The sequence below is a fragment of the Balaenoptera musculus genome, chromosome 12 (assembly GCF_009873245.2).
Source record: "Balaenoptera musculus isolate JJ_BM4_2016_0621 chromosome 12, mBalMus1.pri.v3, whole genome shotgun sequence".
Lineage (NCBI taxonomy): Eukaryota > Metazoa > Chordata > Mammalia > Artiodactyla > Balaenopteridae > Balaenoptera > Balaenoptera musculus.
This window is the reverse complement of record NC_045796.1, coordinates 43254312-43271802: the sequence shown is the minus strand read 5'-3', so window position 1 is coordinate 43271802 and position 17491 is coordinate 43254312. Positions and strand designations below refer to the sequence as shown.

At 34.0% G+C, this 17491-nt stretch overlaps 2 protein-coding genes across 5 annotated transcripts in view; one reads left to right on the top strand and one right to left on the bottom strand.

The window, feature by feature from the left end:
* CEP85L (centrosomal protein 85 like) overlaps window positions 1–17491 on the bottom strand; it is a 207359-nt gene that overhangs the window by 81248 nt on the left and 108620 nt on the right. The window lies entirely within an intron of this gene.
* PLN (phospholamban) lies at window positions 746–16143 on the top strand. 2 transcript variants are annotated; one of them, XM_036871173.1, is made up of 2 exons: window positions 746–1113; window positions 13564–16143. In XM_036871173.1, the coding sequence occupies exon 2, from the start codon at window positions 13661–13663 to the stop codon at window positions 13817–13819; it is 159 nt and encodes a 52-aa protein (XP_036727068.1). In that variant the 5' UTR covers window positions 746–1113; window positions 13564–13660; the 3' UTR covers window positions 13820–16143. The 2 variants fall into 2 exon arrangements, with proteins under 2 accessions (XP_036727068.1, XP_036727067.1); XM_036871172.1 differs by lacking the exon at window positions 746–1113 and adding an exon at window positions 4629–4732.

Genomic DNA, 17491 nt, shown 5'->3' with positions numbered 1-17491 from the left:
GAGTATATATAGTACCATGAATTATTATGACTCCAATGAGCAAAGAAAACAAAAATTTAAAAAAAATTTAGAGGTTCAATTCAGGAAGCATGGGCTTATGGTTCCACCTTCCTTCAGTCTTACTCTACAAATATATTTACATCATCTTTAAATGACAAGAAAGTTTATTTTCTCAGTTACTGTACTCTTATCCCCAATCTCTCCCAATTATTCTCCTCCTCCCCCATGATGGGCTTTAAAAGTGAGAAGTTTTTAACTGTCTATAACACTTACTTCTGCAGAATCACTCATTCACTACCACCTTGCAATCTTTCCTAGTTCCCCCTTTATTCACTCACTCATCCAATCATCCATTGAGCCAATATTTAAGAATTGCTATAAGCCAGTTTCTATACTATAAGGAATAAAGAGGGTATAAATATGAGTTATTGGATAGTTCTCAAGTAGCTTGGAATCTAGTCTAGGCAGATATACTAATAAACACAATAAAATGAGACATAATAATAGGGGTACATGCAGAAGTATATATCATAAGAAAGAGAGGGCGGCACAGAAGACGTAAATTGAAACTAGCACTTTAATGGGAATAAAGGTTAGTAAGGAGGACATTCCTACAAAAAGTGAGGAGGCTTAAAATAGAACAACAGCCTGTTCAAAAAGCCGCAGGCAGCTGTACAGGGCCACAGCACAGGATACAAGGGAATGTGATACCAGACAAAGCTAGAAAAGCGGGGCCTAAAAAAGCAAACTAGGAGATCTGGATTTTAGCCCGTTTGAGAACTCAGTCTTCTTTCCAAAAAGGACTGCCCCATACTACGACAGAAACAACTCCCAGCATAGGACTTCTTAATTTTTTGTGCCATGGACATTTTTTGGCAGACAGCTAAAGCCTACTGATCTGTTCTCAATGTTTTTATATCATAAAATACATAGGATGCCAAGTAATTTTTATAGACACTCCACTCTTAAGGTAGTGAAGCGTAAGGGTGGGCTGTGCATAGTAACTTTCTTCTGGAGAGTGCAGTAAGGAGGGAGAGGGAAAAGAGTAACTTTACCATGGAGAAACTTGACGAATACTTCACTTCAGCCAGGTGATCAAGGTTAACGACATCGGTAAGTCATGCTGATAGTATGTACACTTGATATGTGATGAAAATGGCACTTTACCTCTCCGATCTTCCTCTCAAAAACACATTAACCAGCCCTAACCATGAGAGAAACATCAGACGAATCCCAACTGTGGACATTCTGTAAGAAACCGTCACAACCAAGTGGACCAAAGGAGGCACGATTGCTAAATGTAATCTGGTGTCCTGGAAAGAATCCTGGAAAAGAAAAGGAACACCAGGGGAAACAGAAAATCTGAATAAAGTATGGGCTTTAGTATCAGCACTGGTATAACCGCTGTGAGAAATGTACCATACTCATGTAGGATATGTTAACAACAGGGGACACTGCGTATGGGGTATACAGGAGCTCTCTATACTATATATGCAATAAGTCTGTAAATTTAGAACTGTTCTAAAATAAAACTTTAGGGACTTCCCTGGTGGTCCAGTGGTTAAGATTTCATCTTCCAATGCAGGGGGTGCGGGTTTGATCCCTGGTTGGGGAGCTAAGATCCCACATGCCTCACGGCCAAAAAAACCAAAATGTGAAACAGAAGCAATACTGTAACAAATTCAATAAGGACTTTAAAAATGGTCCACATCAAAAAAATAAAATAAAATAAAACTTAAAAAAAATTAAGTGAGATACATAGGATTAGAAAGGAAATAAATTACACTGAAATAAATATTAAAAAAAAAAACTTGTGTTGTAATATTTCTGCTTTTCTTTTATTTTCCTTTTCTGTTATGCTTCTTTATTAATGCATTAAATAACAATATATTTACATGCAGGTCTAATTTTGTAATTTCAAGTGGTATGAATGTAAGCAGTATTTCAAGCTATCTGCAACAACTATACTATATGAAATTATCTAAGATTGCTAACGGTGACAGTCAAACATACTGCTAATACTTCTGCAGTTTGTGGCCTACAGTCAAAACTGAAGAAATGCTAAATCTCATTTAGAGCTTAGTAAAAATAAAGATGTCTAACATTTTTCCTATCCAAGTTCAAAGGGCACTGAACTCTACCCATGGACTGCAGATTAAGAATCATCTTCAAAAGGAAAATAAGTGCTAACACTAAATGGACACTGTGTTGCAAGATCTCTAATAGTCATTATACATACTTCTTCTCATTAAATCCTCACAACAAACCCATTCCACAGATAAGGCAGCTTAGACAAGTTTGTATAAGGTCATGCGACCAAAAATGGATTCAGACCATAGTCTGACTCTAAATGAAGATTCTGACAAAGCACCTCTAAAAACACTTTCCAGCCCCTCATTGTGGAATTTCTGAGGAACAATCTATTGACTATACTGTAGCTCACCAGTGCTCCTAGTAAGCAACTTTCTGTTTAGGCAATCAGCCTAAAACGAAGGTGTAACACTTCCTAGAGTTCCATTTGGAGGAATAATAATGATCGTCCTCCTCAGCAGCAGCAGCAGCTAACCAAAACGAAAAAGGTAAACACAGAAGCTGCCCCCCCTTGTACCAATCTGAAAAGTAAATTTTTATCTCCATTTTCCAACTCTAACACACAGTTTGTTAGTATCCTTCTAAGGGTGTGTGTGCCCAGCTATATATGCTTTTAAACAAATCTGCCAACATGTTAAATATCTAGGCCATATTTTATTTGGTCTATGGCGGTTTCTTATACAACTTATACAACTAAGTATTACTAATTCTATTTTCTTAGAACTAGAGGTGCAACTACAATGATCTACCCCCTAAGCTTCACTTTCAAATGAATGTGTAGGTGAACTTAAAGCAGACTTTCTAAAAATAGTTTGAGTTTTCAGTAATCCAGCTATCTCCATGTTAAAATCCCTTAGCGGACGTAGACTACTCTCTGAAATCCATGTCCAGATTATGGCTTTCCCCCACACAACATGCCAACCTATCAGAGAATTATAACTAAACAGATCTGGATTTGAACCCTCAGTCTATCCCTTAGCAGCTATGTCATCTTTGACAAATTACTGTAAACCACTTTAGGGTTATATTTCAAGGCCCTAGGTTTTGTATTTCATTAATCACTGGCAATTGGTAATAATAAGAGATCCTCATTATGTAATGATTGAAAGAAAAAATGCTTGAATAGCACTGAGCAAACTGTCAAACGTTCATGCAATTTATTTAATTGGGGGTTTTACTTTTAAGTTGTAAAATTTTCCCTTAGCAATGTTTACAGAGGGCCTTGCTGAATGTTATTTCTCTGATAGTTTTAGTTGATTCTTTAAATAACAAGAGATTTGTTCTAGCAAAGGATTTATCTTTCTTTGGAAGAAGCCAAAATCATCTCCATTTAAGGACACATAAGCAGCTGCTGCAAAAGATTTTAGTTACCCATAAGAAAGTGAAGCAGACTGAGTTCACTCTGCTATAAGTATTTTAAAAATTAAAAATAACAAGTAGCTTCTCCAGAATTATAGTCGAGATTTAAGAATTAGAATCTGGAGGTGTGGTGATTTAAGTAAATCTAATATATAAACAAAAAAATTAGAAAAAACAGGAAAATGATGCCTGGCTTGTCAAAGGAATTCTTTTCTGTTCTCAGAAGTTCAAAACATCATTCTATTTACTAAAATTTCATTTACACAGTAATTTTCAGGAAAACAACTACTGCATTAAATGAGGCACACCCTTTCAGAAGTACTAAATTTCCAAACACATGCACACCTATTGTCAATAAAGTATCACTAACTAGGATGCCACTGATTAGTGATTTGTGATTATTTCTTTTTTGCTAGAAAGTTACTCTTGATACTGTCAGCTTATTGGAATTTTAGTAAGATTTTATGGTAATTTAATGTAGCTGTTAAAATATCCTAAGTACTTAAATGTGTAAACAGCAACTTTTCTTGGGGTGATATCTATCAGTTCAAATGAGAATTACTATTCATAAAAATGTTGTTAAAGCCCTAACTGAGAAAACACAAAATTTTTAAAACCAAAATCAGATTTCTCAGCCTGGCTTTCTCACACATACTCTCTCCCCCATACACATGTAGGTATGAGAAAAGAAGAAAATAAGTCAGGAAAAGGTATAAAATTTGATTCTGTGACAATGTTTAATTATTGTCTTGCTAGAAGCTAACATTATGAAGCTGCAGTATTAAAGCAACAGCAACAACAAACTCAATGAAAGTTGTTTGGCTTAAGCCAGTATTATTATTCTCATTCTATTAAAATTCCTATTACTTTATTTTAGTTCTTCAACATTATCACCCTCAGTTTACAATCACTTCTAAGCCTGAAGATGCATGAACCTCTAAAAAAGAGCTTTCTACCACTCTGAACTTACTTTTTCACTTATCTCCCATATACTTTTTAAAATAAAGAACAAAAGGCACAAAGTGTTAATGACCTTTCCATACCTAAGGTTAAGATTAATGACATTCTAAAAAGTTTGGTTGTGATAAGACTATGGCTAACCAATCATAACTTCAGAATTCCTGCGTGACATCATAAGACCTCCCTAGAACACTTTTTCTCCTCCACCTACTTCAATTGTTCCCATAACTCTGGTAACAGTCAGAAAACTTTCCAGCTAAACGCCGGATAATACTTCATACAACTTACAATATTCTATATTGTGATCATCACAACAGCCAAGGTAAGAAACAGATTTCACTGATTATGGCAATTCTTACTTTCTATAACTCAAACTTACTGAACTTTTTAAAAAGTTAATCATATTTTATAAACTTCAGTTCAAAGTTAGATAATAACATGTCTGATTGACATAAAGCTTAATTTCTAAATAAATGCTTATCCATTCAGTGATAGTAAGAATAAGACTTAACCTAGAAATGATAAAGATAGCATTCATCTTTGGTCCTGGTTGTTGGCTTGTCATTTTAATTTAACCTTCACTTTTATTTTGCTCTTCAAAAGTAAATTTCTGCCAATTAAAATATCTTTTAATAATGTTACCATGTTTGGTACTAGTGGTGATTTGATTTCTCCATGCAAAAACAACGGTTTCATTTTGTTATGTGTTACTCTGCTGAGAAGTAGGGTAGGACTGAGCTGTCTGCTTACATCCGGAATACTAAGAACAGTTTTGTTACTGGCATGACAACTCCAATATTATCATTATGATTCTTTACAGGGAATATTAATGAAGAGGAGTTTAAGAACATATAGCACGAACTAAGTCCAGTCAACTTCTATTAAAAAATCCAAGCTTTTAATAAATTGAGTTATTTATATTAAATTCAATATTATATCATAAATAACAAGTTTGGACATTTCAAAACACTTGTCAAAAACATGTAAAATTCTTTCTAAAGTTACAGAACATTAATTTCTTTATTTTAAAAATAAAGAGACGTTATTTTGGTAGCACAAATATTCCTAAGTATCTCCTTTGAGTGAATTTGATCAAATGAATGTTTATTCTGCCTATTAATGAATATACTTTTATCAAGTTACTATCCTCCAGTGTTCCTCAGTTTCCTCTCTTGTATTTGGAAGGTGGGGAGGAGGATGAAAAAATGCCCAGGAATGGAGATGCCACCATAAATTTTATAACTTCTGTTTAAATTCTACTCTACTCTTTATCCTCAATTTAACATATGAAATGTGTTTTCATTCTTAACTTTCAGTCAGGGCATAAAAGATACTACATTGATTTTATTTCATTATTTTTATTTTTATATATATGTCAAAATAAAATTTACCTCTAGAATTCTAAGTTCTTATGACAAATGTTAACTCTACTGCTTTTTATAGATAAGAACTTTGTATAATGCCTTAAGCAGCTTTCCTTGAGGCATGCAAAAGCATTTCTAATTTTTGTCTACCACTGAGGCACCCTAACTGCCTCTAAGTATCTTCATATTCATAAAATGTTTTTCCTTTGATATTACACAAGAGTCACTCAGTGCAGGTGTTTTATATGCAGATTTATGCATTTTTACTCAAATATCTATCAAATTACATTCTCACACTTCAAATGAGATGTTCATGAATTCTTTTATAGTACCAAAATTTCACATCACATACTGCTCCATGAAGTTGTTAATTTCTAGAAAGAGCAGAAATTCTGCTATTAAAGTTATCCTTCGTGTGTCCAGATTAACAGAAATTACATAGTTACAGTGACTGTTATTCAAATTTGAAACATAATGCCCTAGTGCCAGACATAATGTCCCAACTAGTTCATCTCTTTCATAAGGTGAAATTTAAGTACGGTCTTTGTTTCATGTGGTTTAAAACTAAGTGCTTAAAAGAAAAAAAAAAGTGTCTGATGAAATAAAATGGAAGAAATGTGAAAGATGTTTAAATTATGAAAAATTGATTAAGTCTTAAAAACACATGAAAGAGCCAGAGTACTCTGTCTAACTAAGAGGAGTCATGTCACTATCATTTCCTCAAACTCAAGTATCAAAATTATTTTAACAGTATTTCAGTGGACATAAAAGAAAATAATATTCCAGAAAAAATTGCATTTGGTTACTTATTGATATTATTTCTTAATCTCACTAATTAATTGGAGATAGAATATTTACATAAACAAAATAGTTCCCCAGAAGAATTAAAATTTTAATGTATTAGGTAAAATATTAACTGTGTCACGTATTAAAGTTTTAAGTAAAAATTAAATGTAAAAATTAAGAGTACCTAAATTAGACTGTATATTTATTACCAATCCTAGAAATAAAGAGGGCAATTAAAACTTCCTTCTTTATTCTTGAACAATTTTCTAAATGCACCATATACAAATATTTCATTTGATCCTCTTAAATCCCTATATGTTTGACACTTCATCTCTATTTTACAGTTTAGGAACAGATGCAAAAAGGTGAACTGCCCAAGGTCACAGAGCTAGGAAATGGTGGAGGCTTGGCAAGAGCCAAGATTTCATGACTCTAAACCACACACACATCTCATCCACTGATCAACATGGCTTAAAAATAAATCATGACATTGGCAAAACAAAATAAATTGAAAGTCCTCAAATGGCACTCTAAAAGGCAAAGTTAGAGGATACAAACTTCTATTTTAATTTAAAACCACTCCATTTCATTTAAAGTTAAATTTATGCATGAGGTATGATGTCCTTAATAGCCTTATAATATTCTCCTGATCACTTTCAAAGCCAGGGATATAAGAAAGTTATAGATGTCCTCAGTTATTAAGTGATTCACCCTGGAAGACAAAACTCAAACTAACTGCACAGATTTTAAAGAACAATAACATGCACAAATTAAAGTTTCTTTTTATTTAATTTGTTTCATTGCTAAAATACTCATGTCTTTAATCTTTAGCTTTGATACCTAAAATTCAGGTTAATTTCTCCTCAAAACTTTTCAAAAAATTACATTTTGTTATGTACTGTTTCTTAATCTCACTAATTAATTGGAGATAGGAGAATACTTGCATAAACAAAAACCACACTTTCGTATTTTATTCCAGTTCCATATTAAATCCTTGGCTTTCCTCAGTTTCATTTCTGACCTCCTCACATTCTACCATTTAAAATATTCAACCCCATTTGTTCTGAAGTGCTTGAATAGAGCAATCTTGCTTTATTTATGCTATGAAAATCACTAACTTTCATCTAAACTGTTAATTAACACAGTACTGATCACACCAGCAAAGAAGAAAACCTAAAGGTTAGAAATCAAGGAAGTGATGTTTCTAAATTACAGTGACCTAAATCAGATAATATGTAGTCTCTTTGAACATTTCCAGAAATAGTACATCAATGTTCTTACCCTACGTAATTCTGAAGCATGTATTACCAGAGAAACACAAGAAAATGAGGCCTGGGTGTACATCTCCACCCCAGTAAACTTGTAGTCAACTGAGGACCTCTAGTGCTTTTTAAAATGTATTTCACCTTCAGGTCTCTCCAAAACAGGGGGGGAGGGGAGGACCAACGTACCCACATTAGTGGGGATATATTTAACTGGCATTCATTTTCCTTAAAACTTCCTCTACACTTCCTCCTCACATGCTTTTCCCCCCAAGAAGAATCTGAAGGTTAAAAAGAATATTTTAATTGCAAATAAATTAATCTTAGCATAATAAACAGACAATAAAGACAAGCCCACGGACTAGCAACAGCAGTGTGCCAATTTCAAAGAGAAAATCTGTATGCTGCTGTTTAATGAATTTTCCTAAAGGCAGAGCTTTGAACTGAGGGAAACAATTCATTATGGGGTCAATTTAGGGATTGAGAATATGTTGATTTTTATATGTTTACACAATTCTTTTCATAACCAGGCAGAAGCAGCTTGAAGATTCTTTCAAATAGCCAGTGTGGACCAACAAAGCTCTGGAAAGTTGCTGACACAAAATAACTTCCAAGTTTATTAGCATTAGGCAATCTCAAAAGGAAAATGATTCTACCAAAGTGAACTTTTGGATGCCAACAGATTGATGACAAATCTAATGATGAACTGTCCTGATTTAATTCAACAACCACAACAAAAAAGATGCATATACAATCGCTTCTGGATTATCTGCAAAAATGACAGCAAAGAGTAGGAAAAAATAACACCCCCCCCCCCCCAATAATCCTAATATAGACAAGTCCTGTAACTCAAATCTATAGAGAATTCTAACCTTCTGAACCAACCTAATGGGAAAAATTTTTCAAAGAATGATCTGTCAGACTGTAGTCTTAGATGTGTATTACTTGAATTTACTAGCAAAATATGTCCATGTTTATTTTACTAAAAGCATAAACAAGCAGATAAAAATTAAAGGGAAGCAAAATTCTGAATACCACAAATAAAGAATCTAAGGAATTTATGGTTTCAGCAGAGGGAGTACTGAAAAAAAAACTGAAGTTCAGTTAAGTTCTGCAAAGCACTGAAAGTGCTTAAATTACACGTGGGGATTACTGCTCAGTGTATACAACATCGTTAAGGTATCAATTGTCTAGCAAGTCATAAAGCAGACACCAAAAGTTTGCAAAAGTCTACTTAGGTTCCTTTTGCACAAGAATGTGCCTGATGTTACCTTAAGAAATAGAAATCAATGCAGACAAAGTGAGAACTACTGCAGAAGCTGACAAGGTACCTTGCACCCAAAATGTTGCCTAACATGGCACATGATATCTGTTGAAGGATTAGAGTTGCCTGTAGTTTGGTCTCTCCTTCTTCCACTTCAAAAAAACAGAATACTATCTTGAACTTGACTGTATTTACTTCCCAATTTCATCTTTTTGAGCAAAAGAGGAAAAGTGGACAAGCAAAGGCTTTATAAATCCTACAAAGAACAGTAAAGGGTTATTCTTCCCATCCTTCCAAAAATTAGAATAATCACAGTGCCCACAGACATACAAGATACTCTGTGGGTACTTTTCTGCCTCTTACATGTAACTCAAGAGACAGGGATCTGGCACATCTACAACCAAATTCCTATCAAAGCATTTTTCATATTTTCAATATTCTGATACTAGGGCCCGGATGGTGAATTAATTTTCAAAGTATCCTTACTCCTCTTGTCCTAAACACTTAATTTACATAACTGTCATCCTTTTAAAAAGCCCCCCCCTGGGGGCGGGTGTTGTGGGGTGGGTAAAGCTAATTTCAGTCTCCTTGGCTGTTTAGGCCAGATGTAAGTTCAGAATACCCCAACACAATCTATTTCTGACTATCCCAAAAGAATGCTCTAAAAGATTAAATTAAATGAAAATACAGTGAAACTATTTTTCTAGGCTCTCCACCAAATACTACTGCATTAACAGCTTGGCTCTAAGAAAGAGAAGAAAAAAGACTGCAGGAGTTTTAAACTCATAGGATGGTTGTGACCACAGAGGAGGAAAAAAGAAAAAGATAAACACCTGACAACCATGCCATAAATTGTGATGTAGTAAAGGTCACAGACAACTCTAAAAATAGGACTGTGCTGTTCCCACACAGTTTTTCAATTCTCAACATATGACTGGAAGCCCCATCTTGTAGGGATGAATTTTGGCTTAATTATTATCATACAGACTTTGGAAGTTCAGCAGAATTAGGACTCAACACATGTCAGATCGTACCACTGTAAAATAAATTGGGCCCAATAAATTGCATGCATATAGCTAACATTTCAGCATGTAAAGTAGATTTGTTTTGGTTTTAGCATAAGGTTATAAAGGGACTACAAATCACTTTAGAATTATATTTCTAAGTTTGACAAGAAATAAGACAGTATCTTTGGTTGTCTCCTTTATAATCAATTTGTCTCCAGGAACAAACTATCCTTTCCCAACAATAGTTGGCTGAAGTATTATGAGATCATCTTTAAAATCTATTCATTGTATATTCATCATTAGATAGCTCATCTATTTAAGGCACACCTCTTTGTATTTCACAAACACCAAATACCCACTTGTACAAAGCCCAGTTCAGGCTAACAAAAAGAAAGAGACTTGAGAAGAATATTGGAGATTATGTGTTTAACTATCAAATTCTATTTTTCACATGGTTAATCTGTTAATCACAGCACTATCTTTGATCATTAATAATTTTCTAAAAATATTAAAGTAAATCATAAAAACCCTTGTTCAACTTCACTGACTTGTTCAAATGGTACTAATTTTGCACTAAGTACTAGAATACAAAATAAACACGTGATTTCTTATACCCACGAACTAGAATTCTAGTTGGGGGCACAGGCATGTAAATCAAAATTACAGCACAGGCTGATAGCCATATCTTGATACAGGTAATACCAGAGCCCTACTAAAACCCAACAGAGGTGATAACCAATTCTGCCTTAACGAGTAATGGAAGGTTTCATTAGGAAGTGATATTTAAACTGGGCCTTAAGGATTAACTGAAGTTTGCCTGGCAAAGAATCAAAGGTAGAGGCAGGGGGAGGGAAGACATTCCAGGCAGAGCCAGAACAACATGTACAAAGGACAGAATCATAAAAGGGAATGAAGTATTTATGGAAAGGTGACATGTTTCATGTGACTCAAGTACCACTCACCAGTGTCAGGGTAGGGAGTGACTCTTGTATATGCTTCATGATGAATAACTGGCCTGCTCTTCCTTTTCCATGTTATATCTCACAATAATTTTAAAATTTAGACCTTTCATACCATTTAAGTCCTGAAACTTCACAAAAATTAAGTTTAAATAGGAATTACCAATGCTAATTCTTTACAACCTTCTTAGTTGTACTCTGTTATATAAAGAGATTAGTCAGATTTATATAATAAAGTAATAAAGAAAACCTTCTCCACAATTACCCAACAGTATAAATCCGCTATATCTATAATAAACAAATATAAGCCGAAACAACTTAAAGGATGCTTCTTCTTAAGGAACAAAAGAAAACCCCTTTATTTCTATAGTATTTTACCTGAGGAATTAAAAAAAAAGTAATTAAATTAAATTTATACCAAGCTTATGCTGTCATTTTCTATTAAGTAACAGCCACTTGTGTTGGAGAATGAAGAATATATGCTAAAGACATATATATATATATATGAGCTAGAGAAACACAGTTTGTTACCAACTCTTTGAAGGAATGAAGTTTGACTTAAGTTGGTTTTTTGGATCTCCTCACTATAGGCCAATACTATGAAGGAGACCAGAGTCTTCAGGCAAATGAAAGCCCATAATTCAAACATATATATACACTACCAAATGTAAAATACACAGCTAGTGGGAAGCAGCTGCATAACACAGGGAGATCAGCTCGGTGCTTTGTGACCACCTAGAGGGGTGGGATAGGGAGGGTGGGAGGGAGACACAAGAGGGAGGAGATATGGGGATATATGTATACATATAGCTGATTCACTGTTATACAGAAGAAACTAACACACTATTGTAAAGCAATTATACTCCAACAAAGATGTTAAAAAAAAAAAACTTAATAGAGCCAAGTTGAAGTGCTGAAATTATATAGAATCTAACCACCATATACCACATGGTTTCTTTGTAACAATAAATGAGGAGTTCTAACTGATCAGTCCTAATACATATCTTCCCCTTCCTCATTCTTTCAGTTCTTCCCTCTGCTGTCTTCAGCAGTAGTCTCTCTCAGAAATACAGCTGAAGGTTGAGATGGGTTTTCATGAGATATATAGCCACTACAGAGAAAATGAAATCAGGCAGCTGGGGTAAGGTAGTAATATCTTGATTAGCAGTGATATATCAACAAATGTTAACAGCTATTATCTTTGGCAGTTAATTACGGTTATTTTTTAAATTCCATTTCTAATTTTTCTTATTTCAAAATTTACATAGACGTATCCTGATTGACAACAAATATCACCAAATGTTAATAGCTATTATCTCTGGGCAGTTAACTCACAGCTAATTTTTAATCTATATCTAATTTTCTACAATGATCTGTTGTTTTAAGTTTTGTTTTGTTAATTAATTAGCACAGATAATTGATTAGGCAGCAACTAATTAATTAATTAGGCAGAATAGCCTGTGGGAGCTCTGAAAGAAAACAAATGGAAACGCTGTTCTTAAGTACAGGTCCTTTGCAAATAGCAACTGTCTGTGGTAGACAGTGAGATAATGATAATTTTATTACTATGCCTTCTGAGTCTTGACAGCCTTCAGTACTTAATATCATCTTGTTAAAAAGTTACTTAAAATAGCATATTCTACAAAGCTATAAAATCATAAAAAGGAATGAGAAACATTTGAATCTACAGTTCTGGTAAAACACTGCTCATTGAACTATTTTATTCTGGAGTGAAATCAACATCCAGAGAATAATTTAATGCATGCATTTCTTATTATAAGACTTGCTCTAGAGCTATTTACATACTAATGTTCACAACAATTATGCTCACAGAGAAACAGCCTTACTAAAACTATATGTAAGGACTTCCCTGGTGGTGCAGAGGTTAAGAACCTGCCTGCCAATGCAGGGGGCACGGGTTCGAGCCCTGGTCCAGGAAGATCCCACATGCCATGGAGCAACTAAGCCCGTGCACCACTACTGAGCCTGCAAGCCACAACTACTGAGCCCACGTGCCACAACTACTGCAGCACACACGCCTAGAGCCCGTGCTCCGCAAAAAAGAGAAGACACCGCAATGAGAAGCCCGCACACCGCAACAAAGAGTAGCCCCCACTCGCCACAACTAAAAGAAAGCCCGCGCACAGCAACAAAGACCCAACACAGCCAAAAATAAATAAATAAATTTAAAAAAATAAACTATTTGTAAGAACTTTTGCCCAAGGGAATAGCCCAAAACAAGCTGCACCCTAACCAAACTATACTTCCAGTCATTTTGAGAGGAGGAGGCAAAGACTAAAGTTATTACACCCCAAATACAAGACATCATGGTGACCATCACCAAAACAGACTGACAGAGACAGAGCAACACACACACAGACTACAGAGATATTTGATGTCATAAATACAAATAATGTTGAGGAAGAGGGATTAATACAAAACTGTGTTTTACCTGTTCAGAGGATAGGTTACACATATTATGCTAATCCATTTTCTATTTTTACATTCCAGGAAACCTAAAAGAAGATAGTGATCTCACACTTGGCTGGCAGCTTTTTATCTTTCTCTTGACCGTTTAAAACTTCAGGCTTCCTGCCTTCCTGGTGTCATGGATAAAGTCCAATACCTCACTCGCTCTGCTATAAGAAGAGCTTCAACCATTGAAATGCCTCAACACGCACGTCAAAATCTCCAGAACCTATTTGTCAATTTCTGTCTCATCTTAATATGTCTCTTGCTGATTTGCATCATCGTGATGCTTCTCTGAAGTTCTGCTGCAATCTCCAGTGCTGCAACTTATCACCATCAGCTTAAAATCTATCATCCCATGAAGAAGGGAAAACAATACTATATAAGAGACCACTTCCTAAGTAGAAGAATTTCTTTGTGAAAAGGTCAAGATTTGGAACAAAACAAATTGTTAGCAAATGTATTCATCTGCTGGATGTTGTAAACATAAAAAGGGCTTTATTTTTAAAAATTAACTTTAAAATGACTATAATGTAAGTGTGCATAATGTAACTGCTAATTTTCTCAAAAGAGCTTATAAGTTTCTATCCCAAATCTTTCCTAAGGAGGAACTAGGGGTTTAGTTTTGAAACTGCACTGCTAACAAGTTCACTTCATATATAAAGCAGTAGCTTCACTCTTTGGGGGTAAATATAATTTATACTGTACTGTAAAAGCCTCTTTGATGTTTATTAAGTATTTTTCAGGTCTTCACCAAGTATATCAAAATAATCATTCAAATGAAATGTCATCATTTGAAACAGCCCTCACATCTGTTATCTTTACTATCATCATACAGAAGTCTTTGTAGTAATTCTATCAGAACCTACATTCTAAAATAGAAATTATGTTTTTTCTATACTACCCTAATATTTTAAGTTTATGAGAATCAAGTTAAAAAAAGCAAGACCATACCCTTACATAAGTAAAATTTAACTAATTTTTTCAAAGAATTACAGAATTTTAGCATGTGTAGGTAAACTGTAAATCTGTTCTCTCTAGGACTTTATGATCAATAGACAAGAACTGCTGGTTAATTTAACATCTGACATTGTGATTAGCCATAAATACTAATACACTAATAGAACAGAATCAACCTTAATTTAAGGCACTATAGCTAATTATCTGAGTTAGAGCACATAACTGCCACACTGTATCTCTGGAATCATGAAATTTTAAGACATTAGAATGATTTCACAGGTTGTCTTCTGTTCTAATCTCACACTCAATGTAGGCAAGGAAAAGAATAAAAGAAAAAATACTATTTCAAGCATTAAAAAATAAAATTTTTTAACTATCTCTCCAAAATTAACAAATTCTTTGATTAAATTTTGAAATGAACTGTTTAATCCCACTATTGTTTATGATAGGGCTTAGCTGTTTTCCTTAATCTATCACCCAGATGGTAAATACATATTTGGTAGGCCATTCAACTACGCTAAATTATAGATCCAGCAATACTAATCTACAATGATTTTCTTGCTGAATACATTTCCAGTTTCCCCTCTAGTCATTTAAAAATATCAAATATCTTCCAACAAATTAAACAATAGAAGTAAAAACTGGTTTGGAAAATATATTCACCAAAATTTGGTAATTTAAATTGACTCAGTTTAAAATTAAGTCTAAAATGGTTTACAACTATATTGCACAATCCGTTAATTTTAACTTACGTTCAAGACATACTACTGATATAGTAATTATTAAAGGAGTAGAAAATATGTAATTTCCTATACGATTTGGCAAAATATGGTTACTAAAAGAATTGGAAAAGTCAGTGTTGACCTTGGTTTGTAACACAAGTGCTACTAAGAAAATAGTGAAGGAAATATTGCTTTTAAGTTTTTTCTGAATCCCTGAGGGGTACTGGAGATAGGAAGGGGGATAATTTTGGTTCACTGATATCTGAGAACAGAGGGAAAAGGGGTTTCTTACTAACAGAGGGATTTCTTCAGTGAAACCTCATCTATGGGTTGGATATCCCTAACATCAACTAGAAGAGCTTATACACAAGAAGTAATGCATTCACTTCACTGGTGTCAATAATAACCCATGCAAAAAATAACCAAGTTCTGTAATTAGCTGCAATGATCTTAAAAAATAAGTGGAAATTTTGCAATAATAAATTCTATCCTTTTCATTATGTTGCTCATTACAACATCAACTGCAAACCATAAGCTGTGAGGTTATGGAGTTTTTCCTAAGTCAAACAGAAATAAAGAATTGTTTTGTTTTTCATTCTGCCTTTAACAGAAATTAAAACCTTATACTCGAGGATTACAGAATATTGTACCTTAGATTATATTGTAAAACAAAAACCCATTCTTTAAATGCAACTTATTTATTCTGTTTATCATGATGTGTAAAGAGTAAGGTATAATGAACTATGTATTTAAACATTTTTAAATACCAAATGCTCAAATACTTTCTACTGTAGAATAAACTCTAATCTTACTTTACAGGGTACCAAAACTGAACTAATTCTTAAATGTTTAATGTTGTCTTTTTTATTTTATCTGGTCCAAAATGTTTATTTAATGCAAATCACCTAAATTAAAATGAACCTTCTTGAACTCAGTGAAATTGCTCATGATTGATATGACCATAAAACAATCTAATTATAAGCAGTTTTGATTCTGTAGGTTGTTTTCACTGACTTTCCCTAAATAAAATAAGATCAAGATTTCCTAGTACAGACACAAGAGGGCAGACCTACATAAAACAATGAATTTCCTCCTGTCTAGAAGTTATTTATCCTTTGATTATTTTTGAGTCTTCTGGAAAAGTGAGAAAATGGTAAAATTTCAAAAAACATTTGCTCTTCTTCTAAGTAACAGCACACTTTAAAATGTCTAAAAATTATTAATGTGTTTGGCTTTTTTCAATCTGTCATCTTTTCTATATAGCATTGGCATGTAAGTTTATTCATTAAAACATGTATACAAAAATCAATTATATGCATTTTAGTTACCTAGTGAATGTCATATCCTATCTATTGAGAGTGTCACAGTGTCCACATCCTTCAATGCAGTTGTACTATATTATGTTAAACAGTAAAAAAGTTAAAAACAAAACAGGGTGCAAAAATACGAATAAAAACACGAAAACTTTCTTTTCAGAGAATGTAATAGAATACACAAAATGCTCTCACATTAAAAATAAAACCTTTCATTCATATGTGATGTTAGACAAAAAGCAAGTCATTTAGCTTTAAGTCATTCTACCAAATATTTATATTTTTTATTTATATAGGAGAAATCTTCCAGTAAAATACATCGAAATCATTAGGTGCCAATATCCTGGCTGATCAAGTTAAACAAGCACAAAATTTTATCTTCCTCCTCTTAATGACTGCAACCCAGAACTCAGAAACACCCTACAGAATATAAGAGAAAAGAAGAACTACTTTGTCAATAAAGAGAACACTTCTTCACTTCTGTCTGGGGGGTCCACTGTGAGCTTATAGGGATCCAATGGACACTGCTGTGTGTAGAAATATGCATCCTCCAATCCCTTCTCACCCCACCCCAAAAGGGAAATGCAAAAGGGTCCTGGAATGGGAAACAGTCTTTCCAAAGAGAAGATGATAAGACTCTGCTGTTTGTTTTTCTCTTATGTCATAGTCCGTGTAGGGTTAGACAGCTTCTGGGGAAGGTGGAAAGAGAGCAGCAAATGTAGAACAGAGGAACGAACCAAAGATTGTGGTGGACACTGCACATGGAGGCTTATACTCTAATCAACTGAGGGCACTGATGGCTTCTCTTCATTCACAAGGGAAAACACGTCAGAGTTCCACACCACCTACATTCTAGCTGATTTAACAGGAAACCATGGGAATCAAAGAACACCATGCACATAAGACTGTGAGGCTGGCTCAGTAATTATTTAGAACTGAGTTCTAAGAGGAGTGACACTTCCATGTTACAATACT